The sequence below is a fragment of the Drosophila willistoni genome, assembly GCF_018902025.1.
Source record: "Drosophila willistoni isolate 14030-0811.24 chromosome 2R unlocalized genomic scaffold, UCI_dwil_1.1 Seg167, whole genome shotgun sequence".
NCBI classification, from domain to species: Eukaryota; Metazoa; Arthropoda; class Insecta; order Diptera; family Drosophilidae; genus Drosophila; species Drosophila willistoni.
This window is the reverse complement of record NW_025814050.1, coordinates 10,931,218-10,944,190: the sequence shown is the minus strand read 5'-3', so window position 1 is coordinate 10,944,190 and position 12,973 is coordinate 10,931,218. Positions and strand designations below refer to the sequence as shown.

The 12,973-nt window shown below is 37.1% G+C and overlaps 5 protein-coding genes across 5 annotated transcripts; 4 read left to right on the top strand and 1 right to left on the bottom strand.

Annotated features, from left to right (window-relative positions):
* The first annotated feature begins 42 nt into the window (after positions 1-42).
* On the top strand, positions 43-2,703 carry LOC6642105 (serine/threonine-protein kinase TBK1). The gene is made up of 6 exons (XM_002064693.4): positions 43-218; positions 290-1,316; positions 1,372-1,651; positions 1,717-1,792; positions 1,848-1,972; positions 2,036-2,703. Exons 1-6 carry the CDS (start codon positions 135-137, stop codon positions 2,604-2,606), a joined length of 2,163 nt encoding a protein of 720 aa, XP_002064729.1. The 5' UTR covers positions 43-134; the 3' UTR covers positions 2,607-2,703.
* Positions 2,704-3,686: 983 nt separating this feature from the next.
* LOC6642104 (carcinine transporter) lies at positions 3,687-6,675 on the top strand. The gene is made up of 7 exons (XM_002064692.4): positions 3,687-3,895; positions 3,956-4,180; positions 4,336-4,521; positions 4,686-4,944; positions 5,161-5,752; positions 5,820-6,218; positions 6,274-6,675. The coding sequence occupies exons 1-7, from the start codon at positions 3,800-3,802 to the stop codon at positions 6,548-6,550; spliced, it is 2,034 nt and encodes a 677-aa protein (XP_002064728.1). The 5' UTR covers positions 3,687-3,799; the 3' UTR covers positions 6,551-6,675.
* Positions 6,676-6,981: 306 nt separating this feature from the next.
* On the top strand, positions 6,982-9,662 carry LOC6642103 (vacuolar protein sorting-associated protein 52 homolog). Its single transcript, XM_002064691.4, has 7 exons — positions 6,982-7,212; positions 7,279-7,880; positions 7,939-8,154; positions 8,214-8,369; positions 8,428-8,546; positions 8,790-8,910; positions 8,967-9,662. Exons 1-7 carry the CDS (start codon positions 7,059-7,061, stop codon positions 9,594-9,596), a joined length of 1,998 nt encoding a protein of 665 aa, XP_002064727.1. The 5' UTR covers positions 6,982-7,058; the 3' UTR covers positions 9,597-9,662.
* Positions 9,590-11,004, bottom strand: LOC6642102 (thioredoxin domain-containing protein 17). Its single transcript, XM_002064690.4, has 3 exons — positions 10,665-11,004; positions 10,485-10,566; positions 9,590-9,844 (listed from the first exon to the last, which is right to left on the bottom strand). The coding sequence occupies exons 1-3, from the start codon at positions 10,810-10,812 to the stop codon at positions 9,691-9,693; spliced, it is 384 nt and encodes a 127-aa protein (XP_002064726.1). The 5' UTR covers positions 10,813-11,004; the 3' UTR covers positions 9,590-9,690.
* Positions 11,005-11,629: 625 nt separating this feature from the next.
* On the top strand, positions 11,630-12,886 carry LOC6642101 (mitochondrial import inner membrane translocase subunit Tim21). The gene is made up of 3 exons (XM_002064689.4): positions 11,630-11,828; positions 11,926-12,344; positions 12,410-12,886. Exons 1-3 carry the CDS (start codon positions 11,693-11,695, stop codon positions 12,599-12,601), a joined length of 747 nt encoding a protein of 248 aa, XP_002064725.2. The 5' UTR covers positions 11,630-11,692; the 3' UTR covers positions 12,602-12,886.
* The last annotated feature ends 87 nt before the right edge of the window (positions 12,887-12,973 follow it).

Sequence of the window (12,973 nt, the reverse complement as noted above, 5' to 3'; positions counted from 1 at the left end):
CACGGTCGATAACAACACGGGAACAATCGATAAAAAAAAAGTGCAGTCTTTTTTTTGGTAGTTTCAGGCTTGTTGCACTTGTAACGAAATGAATCAACAAATTTGAAATAAAATAAATAATAACTAAATATACCATGTCTTTCCTACGTGGATCGGTCAACTATGTGTGGTGCACCACCAGTGTGCTGGGTAAAGGAGCCACCGGCTCTGTTTTTCAGGTAAGTTGTGCGTCATCAAAAATGCATATACATGTCCCTAATCTAGTGATTCCCCTTTCGTCTTTGGCCAGGGTGTTAACAAGATCACTGGCGAATCGGTGGCAGTCAAAACCTTTAATCCATATAGCCACATGCGACCAGCCGATGTACAAATGCGTGAATTTGAGGCCTTAAAGAAAGTTAATCATGAGAATATTGTCAAGTTGCTGGCCATTGAGGAGGATCAGGAGGGTCGTGGTAAAGTGATTGTCATGGAACTCTGCACCGGTGGTAGTCTTTTTAATATTCTCGATGATCCTGAGAACTCCTATGGTCTGCCCCAAAATGAATTCCTATTGGTTCTCGAGCATCTTTGTGCTGGCATGAAACATTTGCGTGACAACAAATTGGTTCATCGTGATCTTAAGCCCGGAAACATTATGAAATTTATATCGGAAGATGGTCAAACTGTTTATAAGCTTACCGATTTTGGTGCTGCACGTGAGCTGGAGGATAATCAGCCATTTGCCTCACTGTATGGCACTGAGGAGTATCTACATCCTGATCTCTATGAGCGTGCTGTTCTACGAAAGTCCATACAACGCTCATTTACAGCCAATGTCGATCTTTGGTCCATTGGTGTCACGCTCTATCATGTGGCTACAGGTAATTTACCCTTCCGTCCATTTGGGGGGCGTAAAAATCGTGAGACTATGCATCAAATTACCACAAAGAAGGCTTCCGGAGTCATATCGGGCACACAGCTATCGGAGAATGGTCCCATAGAATGGTCAACATCATTGCCACCCCATGCTCACCTCTCGCAGGGTCTTAAGACTCTGGTTACGCCCTTGCTGGCTGGCCTGCTCGAGGAGAACCGCGATAAGACTTGGTCTTTTGATAGATTTTTTCAGGAGGTTACACTTATACTGCGCAAGCGGGTCATTCATGTGTTCTATATGAATCGAACAAGTTCCGTAGAAGTATTCCTGGAGCCCGATGAACAAATTGACAATTTCAGAGAACGCATTTTCATTCAAACTGAAGTGCCACTGGAAAAACAAATTTTATTGTTCAATAATGAGCATCTGGAGAAAAGGGTTACACCCCGAACAATTGGTAAGAGATATTACACTTCAAATAATACAAGAAATTTAACAAGAAATCTTTACAGTCAAAGCATTTCCGGCCACCACAACAGAGCAACCGATATTCCTCTATAGCAACGATGATAATAATGTTCAATTGCCAAATCAATTGGATTTACCCAAATTTCCAGTATTTCCACCAAACGTTTCCGTTGAAAATGATGCCAGTTTGGCCAAGCAGGCCTGCAGTGTGGGTCATGAGTGTAAGAGACGTGTGGATATATTCACAACCATGGATATACTCATTAAAAAAGGTGTAGAGCAATTTATTGAAATGCTTATAACAACCATTGGCTTGCTGCTAAAGTAAGAATATATGTTTACTTTAAACTTTTGCAATGATTTAACTTTTATGTACCTCTTTGTTGTAGGAAAACTGAAAGTTTTGACAATCTCTTGTCCACAGTTATTGATTATGCCGATGTTGTGCAGAGCACGACGCGTGTGGTAATATTATTAACAAACCACATTTAATATAGTAAATAGATAATATTTCTTTTAGACCAAAGGTGATCAGGAATTAAAGTCCCTATTGAATGTATTAAATGTAGTCAAAAGTGATTTTGATGGAGCAGCGGATGTTATTACACAAATGCACAAACATTTTGTTACAGACGATGAACTAAAGTAAGTGAATTTTTCTAAATTTTGACAATTGATTTAATAATAAACTGTTTGCTTTCAATGCAGTGATCAATGGTCATCATCGATGCACGGCAAGAAATGTCCTTGCCGCACTCGTGCCAGTGCTCAGGCCAAATATCTTGTGGAACGTTTACGTGATTCGTGGCAGCATCTATTACGTGATAGAGCAACACGCACTTTAACCTACAACGATGAGCAGTTCCATGCTCTTGAGAAAATCAAAGGTGATCACAATGGCAAACGCATAAAGGCCTTGCTAATGGATAATGTAAATCCGGCTGTAGCCCAAATTGCTGAATGTCTTGCCGATTGGTATAAATTGGCCCAAACCGTTTATCTAAAGACACAAATTTTGGAGAAAGATGTTCGAGATTGTGAACGTAAATTGAATAGCATACGGGATGAGCTCTATCATGTCAAATCGGATTTAAAATTGGATGTCGATACAAAGACCATAAATAATAATAATCAATTGGCCAAAATTGAGGAGCGCAATAGATTGCGAATAATGCAACAACAACAACAAGAAGTAATGGCTGTTATGAGAAAAAATAGTGAAGTGATTTCATTGCTAAGTCAATTGGGCATTGGAAATGGAGTCATAGACAACTCATAGCAACAGCAAACACTGACATTTTTCTAGACTTAACTAAACATTCAACTATTTTGCATACATGTATTTGTGTTTATATTTTACTTTATGAAGTTAAGTTAAAAAATATATACAGATATTTAATTTTATAATTTTGTCTTTTAAAAAGAAATAACGTTGGTGCTTGGTTTAACTAAAATAATAATTTAAAGATTACTTCCAAGTAGAACTTGGAATACAATGCTTTTAATCTAGACATTTTGAGATAATGAAAAATATTTGTGGGATGAAAAAGATTATTATCTTTTTTTAAATTACAAAAATGTGCACAATTTCATAATTTTCTATAATATTAAATTTAAAAAATTACTTTTTGAAATATTAATGCAGATTGAAAAATCATTCTAACTTAATAATAAAGAAATGCATTTTTTTTTAATATTTCAAGAGATAACTAAAGACTAACTATCCAGAGATTCATGAAATTAAGATTTATTCGTTAATTTTTTTATTAAAAATATTAATTGACAATTAATTTGACTAAAATTCTAATTTAAATAAATATAGATATTAATTGAAGAAATTACTTTCGAAAATCATCAAAGCATTGGCATAGATACAGATTAGCAATGTTAAAAGTTTTTGAGAATTTTCTAAAATATTTTTTTTTTGTCCTTTTATCTAGATTTTATGTTCTTTATTTTGACCAATTTACATTTCTAGTTATATTTTAATTTTTATCATTTAAGCATATATTGATAAAGTTTTAGTTATAAGTAATGAAAGTCTAAGCCTTTGTCATACAATCAGTTCATTATCTTGGATTTCAGATCTCTGTAAGATCCAAAACAACTATTTCTTGACAGAATTACCTATCCATTAAAAAAATTTAAATTTAATAATTATAATATGTATCGCATTTATGTTTAATATCAAAACTATTTTAGAGTAATAGTAATAATAATTATCCAAATGTATAAGTTTCTTAAATTAAAGATAGAAAATATTTATTATATTCTAGAATGGATCCATTAAGTGGCGCCCTCTATTCAAATGTTATTCAAGATATTTCAACCCTTTTTTGCAAAATGTCAGTTGACATTTTCTTTGTGGGGCTTCTTCTAGTTGAAATACATTTGAGCAATTGCACACAAGAATAGACGTAAATAAAAAACAACCATTTCTTAGCTAAATTTGTGCCAGAGGAAATCTATTCCATGACTGAAACTGTGGACAGTAGTGATAATGATGAATATGATGAGTTATCGGATCTACGACAACGCCAAAAACCCGAACCTCAAGTTTCTGTGGATGTAAAATGAATCTCTTGTTTCTTTTAGAATCATTCTTTTGATTATTTTTATATGTATTAGGAGGCCTTCGATTTGGATGATTTGCTGCCAACAATTGGTGAATTTGGCAAATATCAAAAACTTTTGGTTTTTGGCATTTGTTTGCCTGCTTGTATACCATGTGGATTTTGTGCCTTTAATCAATTATTCATGGCCGATACGCCAGATGATTATTGGTGTCGTGTGCCTGAATTGCTTGACTTTGATGTGGAGCAGCGTAAATACTTGTCCATACCCAAGGAACAGGTGAGTAATAAAGCAGCCATATGAATGCATTCGGTTTTCTGGAGGGCGGTTGTTGCAATCAAGCAAATTCATTGATAATGCGTTCATTGAGGAGGGGGCCAAAGAAAATTGAAATGTCGATAAAAAATGCATTCTAATCTTTTTGCATTTTGCAGGAAAACGATGACTTTGTTTATAGCAAATGCTTTACCTATGGCGTCAATTGGACAGAATTGCTTGATCCCGATAATATGGATCACTACTTGACAACACTGGAACCCAATACAAGCTGGCCATTGATTAAATGCAATCAAGGCTGGGAATATAATACCAGCACTGTTTGGTCATCCATTGTGATCGATGTGGGGGGCATGGAAATACCAAATCAAGTTCCCCCTTCATAGAAACATCTAATAATTTGCTTGCTATAAAATATAAATCATTCCCCATCATCAAAGAAGAAGTTCCCAAGATAGATCATAACAATCATTCAGATACAGAGATATAATGTTCAACAAATTTTCAGTTTGATTTAGTTTGCGATCAGGATATATATCCTACAATTGGTCTGGCGGCACTTAACACTGGTGGTCCAGTGGGAGTTTATCTATTTGGCCTACTCAATGATCGTGCCGGTCGAAGACTTTCCTATTTTACCTGCTTAGCCACATTATTGGCTGGCAGCTTGATGACATCATTAAGTCGAGATTTCTGGACATGGGCCGGTAGTCGAGTAATTGTGGGACTAACTATACCAGCTGTGTATCAAATACCATTTATTATATGTAAGTGAGAGCAGAGGAATTCTGATGCATACCTTTAGGGGCTATTTTGAAACTTAAACTTGAATATTCGAAAGTATTTCGAATTGAGTAATGAATATTTGAACCTCTGTAACATCTATATTACTGCAGCATACTTTTAGGGGGGGTCAAGCTTGGATATTTTAAAGTATTCCCAATCGAGTAATGAATATTTGGACATTTTCTTTTTTATTCTAGCTCTGGAACTGGTGGGTGAGAATTATCGTTCGTTTGTAACCGTGATGACCTGCACTTTCTATACTTCGGGCATTATGCTGCTCTCGGTGGTGACCTATCTGGAACGAGATTGGGTTCGCCTTTCCTATTATACATCTCTGCCATTCTATGCATATTTCCTATACATGTTCTTTATGCCCGAGTCTCCGCGTTGGCTATTGATGCGTGGCCGCTTGGAGGAAGCATTAAAAATTCTTGAGAATATGGCTCGTGTCAATGGACGACAATTTCCAGAGGTGGTGCACAGTAAACTGGAGGCACAGATTATTCGAGATAAGTTGAAGAAGACCAAGAAAAAAATGGCTAATGTCGGTCTAATGGATCTCTGTCGTACGCCCAATATGCGTTTGAAGACAATATTGATAACATTGAGTTGGTTTGCCAATGAGACTGTCTATCTGGGCCTAAGTTACTATGGCCCATCATTGGGTACCAATCAATATGTAAGCTTCTTCTTGTCCGCTGTGGTGGAATTGCCAAGTTATCTTTGTTGTTGGTACTTTATGGACACTTGGGGCAGACGTTGGCCTTTAAGTTTATCCATGATATTGGGGTAAGTAAGAAACGAGTTTAATAAAATATTTAGATTTCAATTTCAATCATTTGTCATATATTTAAAGAGGCGTGGCTTGTGTTATAACCGTGATGTTACCCGATGATGCCGTCGATGAGACTCTAGTACTTTACCTGATATCTAAGGCTCTGCTGTCTGCGTCATTTCTCATCATATATCCCTTTGCGGGAGAATTGTATCCCACACAAGTACGTGGCATTGGAATTGGTGCCTCCAGCTATATAGGCGGTTTGGGTCTAATTGTCATCCCATTTGTCACTTATCTGGGCAAGGAGAATCTAAAACTGCCCTTAGTCATAATGGGTTTCGTTTCCATGTTGGGTGGCATGACGGGTCTTCGTTTGCCAGAGACTTTGCATCATCGTTTGCCCCAGACCGTGGAGGAGGGCGAGGAGTTTGGCAAGGATTGGCAACTTAAAGATTGTTGCTCTTGCAGCAAAAAACCGTAAGTTGTTGATGGGTAACAAAAGTGGTGAAAATTCTTTATTTTAATTCCACAGAGATGTACTGTCGCCACCAACATCGTATGAAAATCTTGATGTCTTAGCTGGATCTTCAAATAATGCCTCTGAAGTGGAGTTGGAATTACGTGATAATCGTCGCTTGAGGCAACAGACAAGCAGAACGGATGAGCGTACACCTTTAGACATGCCAGGAGCCAGTGTATCGGGTCGTCCAAGTCATCGTCCATCGATGAAACGTCTTGTCCGCCAGATGAGCATAATGGACACACAGAGAATGCATGATGGCACAATGCAGCTAACGCATTGGATTTAAGTGCAGTTGGCACAAAATGGAAAGTTTATTGTTTCAACTTTTAAGAAAAATTATAATACGCAAAACAAAAATATTATTTAAATAGCACTTATACTTATTTACCATTAAAACATTGAGTGAAACGTAAAAAACTTGGTTTTACAATCGACAAAATATTAATTCTGTACAAAAAACAATAAGGGACTTCCCCTAATAAAGATATGAAATATGTATGTGTAGTCTGGCTGGAAAGCTCTTGGCATTCGCCCTAGGCGCTGGCAATCTTCTAGTTCTTGGCAATTGCATCTATAATGCCGATGAAATGACAATCCAATTATGACTTATTTCCAAAACAATAATTCAGTTTATATGGCATTCAATTGAGATGGAAGTTTATTTGAAATGGCCTTCCATAGGGATGGCACTGGAGACCAAATATTGTTATCGATAACTGGAAACAGCTGTTGCCAAACAAATGACATCAAAGAAAAATTAAAAAACTTTAAATTGTTAAAATTCAATTTAAAGAATGTCCACGCCAAGAGAATTGTCATCGCCCCCGATGACGGAGCAATTGGACAATGAAGAAGTGCGAGAGATATTGAAAAACACCACCGACTTACGCCAATATTCTCGACAGATAGAAAAGGAATTCAAGGAGGTGGAAAATAAATCCATTGAGGGTAAGTCCCTTCACCTTGAAACGTCAACAGTCTTTTGTCATTTGGCCATTTCCCTAACCTTTTCAGACTACATAGCTGAGTCGCAGAACATTGCCAATCTGCATAATCAGATCAATGATTGCGATGATGTGTTGGAGCGTATGGAAAATATGCTAATGAGCTTTCAGAGTGTCTTAAACAATATTAGCACCGAGATCACACAATTGCAGCGCAAATCGGTGTCCATGTCGCTGCAGTTGACCAATCGTCAGTCTGTGAAGGCTCAGCTATCGCAATTCATTGAGGATATGGCCGTATCCGAGGAGATGATTAATATAATTATGGAGACACCTGTAACAGAACGTGATTTTAGTAATCAACTAAATGTTCTCAATCACAAGCTGTCGCTGGTCAAAGAGCTAAGCTTCAAAGAGTCAAAATCCACGAATGATGTTAGCGATGTCCTACACAAACTGCGCCTTAAAGCCATGGCCAAAATACGCAGCTATTTGCTTGAACAAATCTACAAGTTTCGCAAGCCAATGACTAACTATCAGATACCGCAGAATGCCATGCTGAAGCATAAGTTTTTCTTTGAATTCATCTTGTCGAATGAACGACAAGTGGCTCAAGAGATATGCAGTGAATATATCGATACTATGAGCAAAATCTACTATAGTTATTTTAAGGTAAAGGTTCTACTTTTATCTTCAAAAGATTCACCAATAATGCTTATTTTTCTTATAGAGTTACTCCACCCGCTTGACCAGTCTTAAATTTGAAGAATCTTGCACCAAAGATGATCTCATGGGCATTGAAGATAATGCCTCGAAGGGTTTATTTGCAAAGACGACAAGTTTAAAGCACAAGAGCACAATATTTACTATAGGCAAGAGGGGCGATATACTTAATCAACAATTGGAGGCACCCATTATAGTGCCCCATGCCCAGCTTAAGAATCGTGTAAGATTTTCTTCTAACGAAAAGAAATGTGATCTTTAAGTTAGTTTTGTTTTCCATAGTATACGGTTGAAGCTCTGTTTCGTTCCGAACAATATGCTCTGGTCGACAATGCATGTCGTGAATATTTATTTGTAACCGAATTCTTTATGGTACGTGGAACTCAGGCTCAGGATTTGTTTAATCAAATTATGGGTAAAACTTTGACTCTAATGATTGTAAGTAAACAGCAAAGTTTCTTGGAATAGTCATAAGATATTCGATTTCTTTTTATAGAAAAATCTGGAGACATCAATTCACGATTGTTATGATACTATAGCCATGTTCCTGTGCATACATTTGATATTTCGCTATCAACTTATGTGCCACAAACGTTGTGTGCCAGCTTTGGATAAGTAAATTTAACATATTACAATATAAATATTACTCATTTAGTAACCTACACCTAGTCGGTGGCTCAGTGGAGACCTGCTAAATCTACAATTCTGTTGTTCTCGAGTTCGAACCCCGACGTAGGTCGAGTTTCCCCCTGATGAAGCAATACTAAAAAGTAGTTCCGTCGGGGATAAAGGAAACGATTGTGGATAACGAATAATTTTTTCATTTAGTAACCTTTTATACATATGTATATTTTTAAGGTATTGGGACTCTTTGCAGTCGGTGATTTGGCCACGTTTGGAGCATGTTTTCCGCTTGAATATACAAAGTATACACGATTGTGACCCAACCAAGTTTAACAAGGAGATGGGACCACATTATGTAAGCTTGGAATGCGAGGAATATATAAAATAATAATATTTTATCTATATATTTAGATAACTCGACGTTATGCGGAATTCAGTGCCGCAATCGTTGGTATCTCAGAGCATTTTCCCAATGAATTGGTCAGTCGTCTGCTCTTGGAATTGCAAAATGAAGTTGAATGTTTTATTTTACGCATGGCGGCCATTTTTCCCACACGCAAGGATCAATTAATCTATTTGATTAACAATTATGATCTCGTTTTGGGTGTCCTCATGGAGCATACACGTGATAATTCCAAAGAGGCAGAAGCATTCCGTGAACAGGTCAATGCACGCAGCGCCGATTATGTGGAGGAGATATTGGCTCCACATTTTGGAGGCATCATACAATTCGTTAAGGAATGCGAACATTTCCTTGAGAAGGAACAGATGGATGAATTGCGTAAACAGGAACGTCGTAGCTTAGCCTTGGTGGCCAGTTTCTCGGCGAATTGGAAAAAATCACTGGAGGAATTAAACCGTGAGGTTCTCTTATCATTCCCATCGCTGTTGACGGGTTCTCAGCTGCTGCAATTGGCTTTAGCCAGCCTAGTGCAATACTATCATCGCTTCCACAAACTCCTGACACCAAATGCACGCGCCCAATTGACCAATATCCATGTGGTCATGGTGGAAATTAAAAAATATAAAAGTAATTATTGAAACATGTTCACACGACGCATTTTTAATCGATAAAATAAAATTTCCAAAAAATTATTATATTCCTAACATCTGGATGTTTTGGGGGAGAGGGCAACTAATCTTCATCCTCAAACATCATTTCCACAAGATCCTTGTTCGAGCAGCGTTCGCCATCCAAACGTTGAGGTGATTTCCAGCGCAAAAGAGTCGGCAAGAAAATCAAATGTGTGTTGGGATCCTTACGGAATGGACAATTCAAGTCCTTCCAGCTGCAAAATGAGAAAAAAATTTATGGTTAACAAGTTGAGATAAAGACCAAACGATTGAGAATCAAGTGCCGCCAACTCATCATAAAAGCGTTTAATTCTCTAATCAGCAGAAATTGCCTTTGCAATTGCTTTTATCATGTGAATGTTCTGGATCCCCCAATGAGTTAGCACTTGGAAATTGATTTCGTCATAAAACATTATATATGTACCTAAATTTTTGGATTAATTCGTTCACCCAAAACTAATTTAATTGGAGCAGTTTAATAATCAACCCAAAAATGGATAAGCTGTCAACGTTTTTATAGTAAGAACATGCCAAAAAGTAGAGCAGCCTTTCATACATACATACAAGTTATACATTAATTTTGTTTTTTTTATCAAATGAACTTGTTTGGCTATGAAGATAAGCCATTGCCGGTCTGAATTATCTGTTTACAATGAAATAATTTTCATGTCACGGTCCCCTGAATTGATCAATCTACATCTATGTATGTATACAGCACTAGATCTTTCGAAACAAGTTTTACACATATGTGAAATATCAGAAAAATAAAAATATGACTCAGATTAAATATTTATAGTAATTCGACATGAAGGGTTTCCCTCGAAATCTTTACCAAACACTTGATTATCAACTTACAAGGCGCGTTCGCCCACATCCACATGCACAAAATGAGAATTTTGGGGGGCCTTTTGGAGGGCATCATGTATCACCGGCTCGGCTGTAATTACAATGAAAAGCGGTTTTTCATTTGTGGTTAAGTAATGGTAATTGAAAACAGCCAACCATGGCCAATTGAGCAGAATTGAGTTGATTTACCTTTAACACAATAAGGACACCAGCTTAAACCATTCTCATCCTTGCCACCACTGAATAGGACATGAACCGAGCCGTTGCCATTGCCCTCCAGTTCCTCCATTTTCTTGGAGAACTCTTCGTATCCCTTGACATTGTGTGTGACCACCATAATTTTAGATTTTTTCAATGTGTTAATAAAATCCGCGTAGCCGCGTCTTAAAAAGAAACCAGTTAGCTTTGGGACCGACGTGATTGTGCACTTTTAAGTAACTGCCTTTTAATTCTTATCGTGAGGTATATTTATTGTGTTTTTTTTTATTTCTGCTTTAACTTTGAGTTAGTGCTGCAAAATCATCGATGGACCGTCTATCGATATTTTTTTTTATTGTTTTTTTATTATTAAGTTAGCTTGTTGTTATCGATTTTTTCATCGTTATTGATGAAATGACCAAATAATTAGTAGGATATAAAAATTTTTCAGTTACTTGTTCTTCCTTATCGTTTTCTTTTTCCTCCATGTTTCCATTCCTTGTTCTTTTTATTTGATCCGCTTCCAATTTATCTTAATCCTGGAATGTTGATTCCATGTCGTTTTCTCCTTCTGATTGGTATATACGTTTTTTATTTGTATTGTCGTTCCTTGGTCTCAGTATCCTTTTATCTTGCCAGTCATCATTTCTCTCTCTTCAATGGCCCTTAAGGCCATTCATTTGGGCGGATTTGTCCCCGTCCTCGAGTAACAATAGTTGGACTATTCGGAGAATTTGTTCAGTATTTAATAAATATATCACAAGCTTTTGGTATCCAGAAAGATAAATTCAAATAAACAAAAAGGTTTTTATTTCTTTGATTTTTCAAATTTTTCCCGCAGAGAAATGACTTTCACCTCGTCTATCGATATATTTTTGATGCTAATGTCTGAGTCGAGTGTTATCGATTATTGCTTACTCATCGTTAATCGTTAGTCGAAATAAGTAAAATTCACCTCGAACAGCTGTTTGTTGTCATTGTATTTTAGCTGCATTTTTGTTTTCGACTTTCAGATCAAAATGTCGCATTTATTGCGAAGATTTGTACTCCAACGGCATAGACTATTGCCCCTGCAATCCACAGTGACCGCTTATGGTCTGAATATTTTAGCTGCCAAGTTCTCAAGTAACTCGCTTGTTTGTCAAAAACTTAAAGGTTTGTATTTAACGTAGAGTTTGGGTTATTGGCTTATCGCACATCATTTAGGCCGTATTACGTAGCAGATTTGAATGGCTTCTATTCTATTTTTCAGATGCCGGTGGCGAAGGGGCCTTGCAGCCTTCAAGTGGTGGCTCAGGAGATGTTTCCACTGATGTTCGACCAATTGGCGAAAAGATCAAAGAGAACACAAAGACAGCCAGCTATACGGCAATTATATTGGCCGGTCTCGGCGTGACGGGGATTATGTTCTATGCCATATTTCGCGAGTTGTTCTCTGGCGAAAGTCCGTGCAATGTATATGCCAAAGCCCTGAAACGTGTTGTCGATGACCCGCGGGTGCAAGACGCCATTGGAGCACCCATCACTGGCTTTGGGGAAACATCACGTCGCGGACGACGTCAACATGTGGCCAATACCACCTATGAGCGTAATGGTGTTCCCCACATGCGTATGCAGTTCTATGTGCAAGGTTTGCGCAATAAGGCAACAGTTCAGTTGGAATCAAGAAGGGTCAGTACATATATAACAACATCTCTTACCACTAACTCATTTTTGTTGTTCCCCATGATTTTTAGAATTCTTCGGGCAAGAGAGAATATCGCTATTTGTTTGTGCAATTGGATCATTATCCTCGTACCACTATCGTATTGGAAGATAATCGCGCTTTAGACCCAGTACCGGATTCAGGATCATTATCATCACCTTCTAACTCTACAGCGTCTCCCTTTGGCAGCTTGGCCCTGATGTCAAATAGTAACGAGAAGTAGAATAAGTCTTTTTTCATCCAATCCCCTCAAATTGTCTTTATATGTTTTTGCTCTTTTCTTATTTATTTTGACTGATAATGGAAGCCTTAAGCCTTAGGCCCACTAAACCAAAAAAAAAGTTATTAAATTTTGAAGCCATAAAGTAAGAAAATTGCTTTTTCTTCCAGTTAAGTTGATATTTTCTCTTCCAACTGATTATTGTTATTAGATTTTGTAGATTACAAAAATCCAAAGTCATGAGATGGTTTTAACAGAATTGTAATAAAAGTGAAAATTTTAAAAACAGCCGAGAAAATTTATAATTTGATAACTGAAAAGAGTTGTGGCTATATAAGGCTCAAAAGTTGTAAATATAATGTTGAATGAAATAAA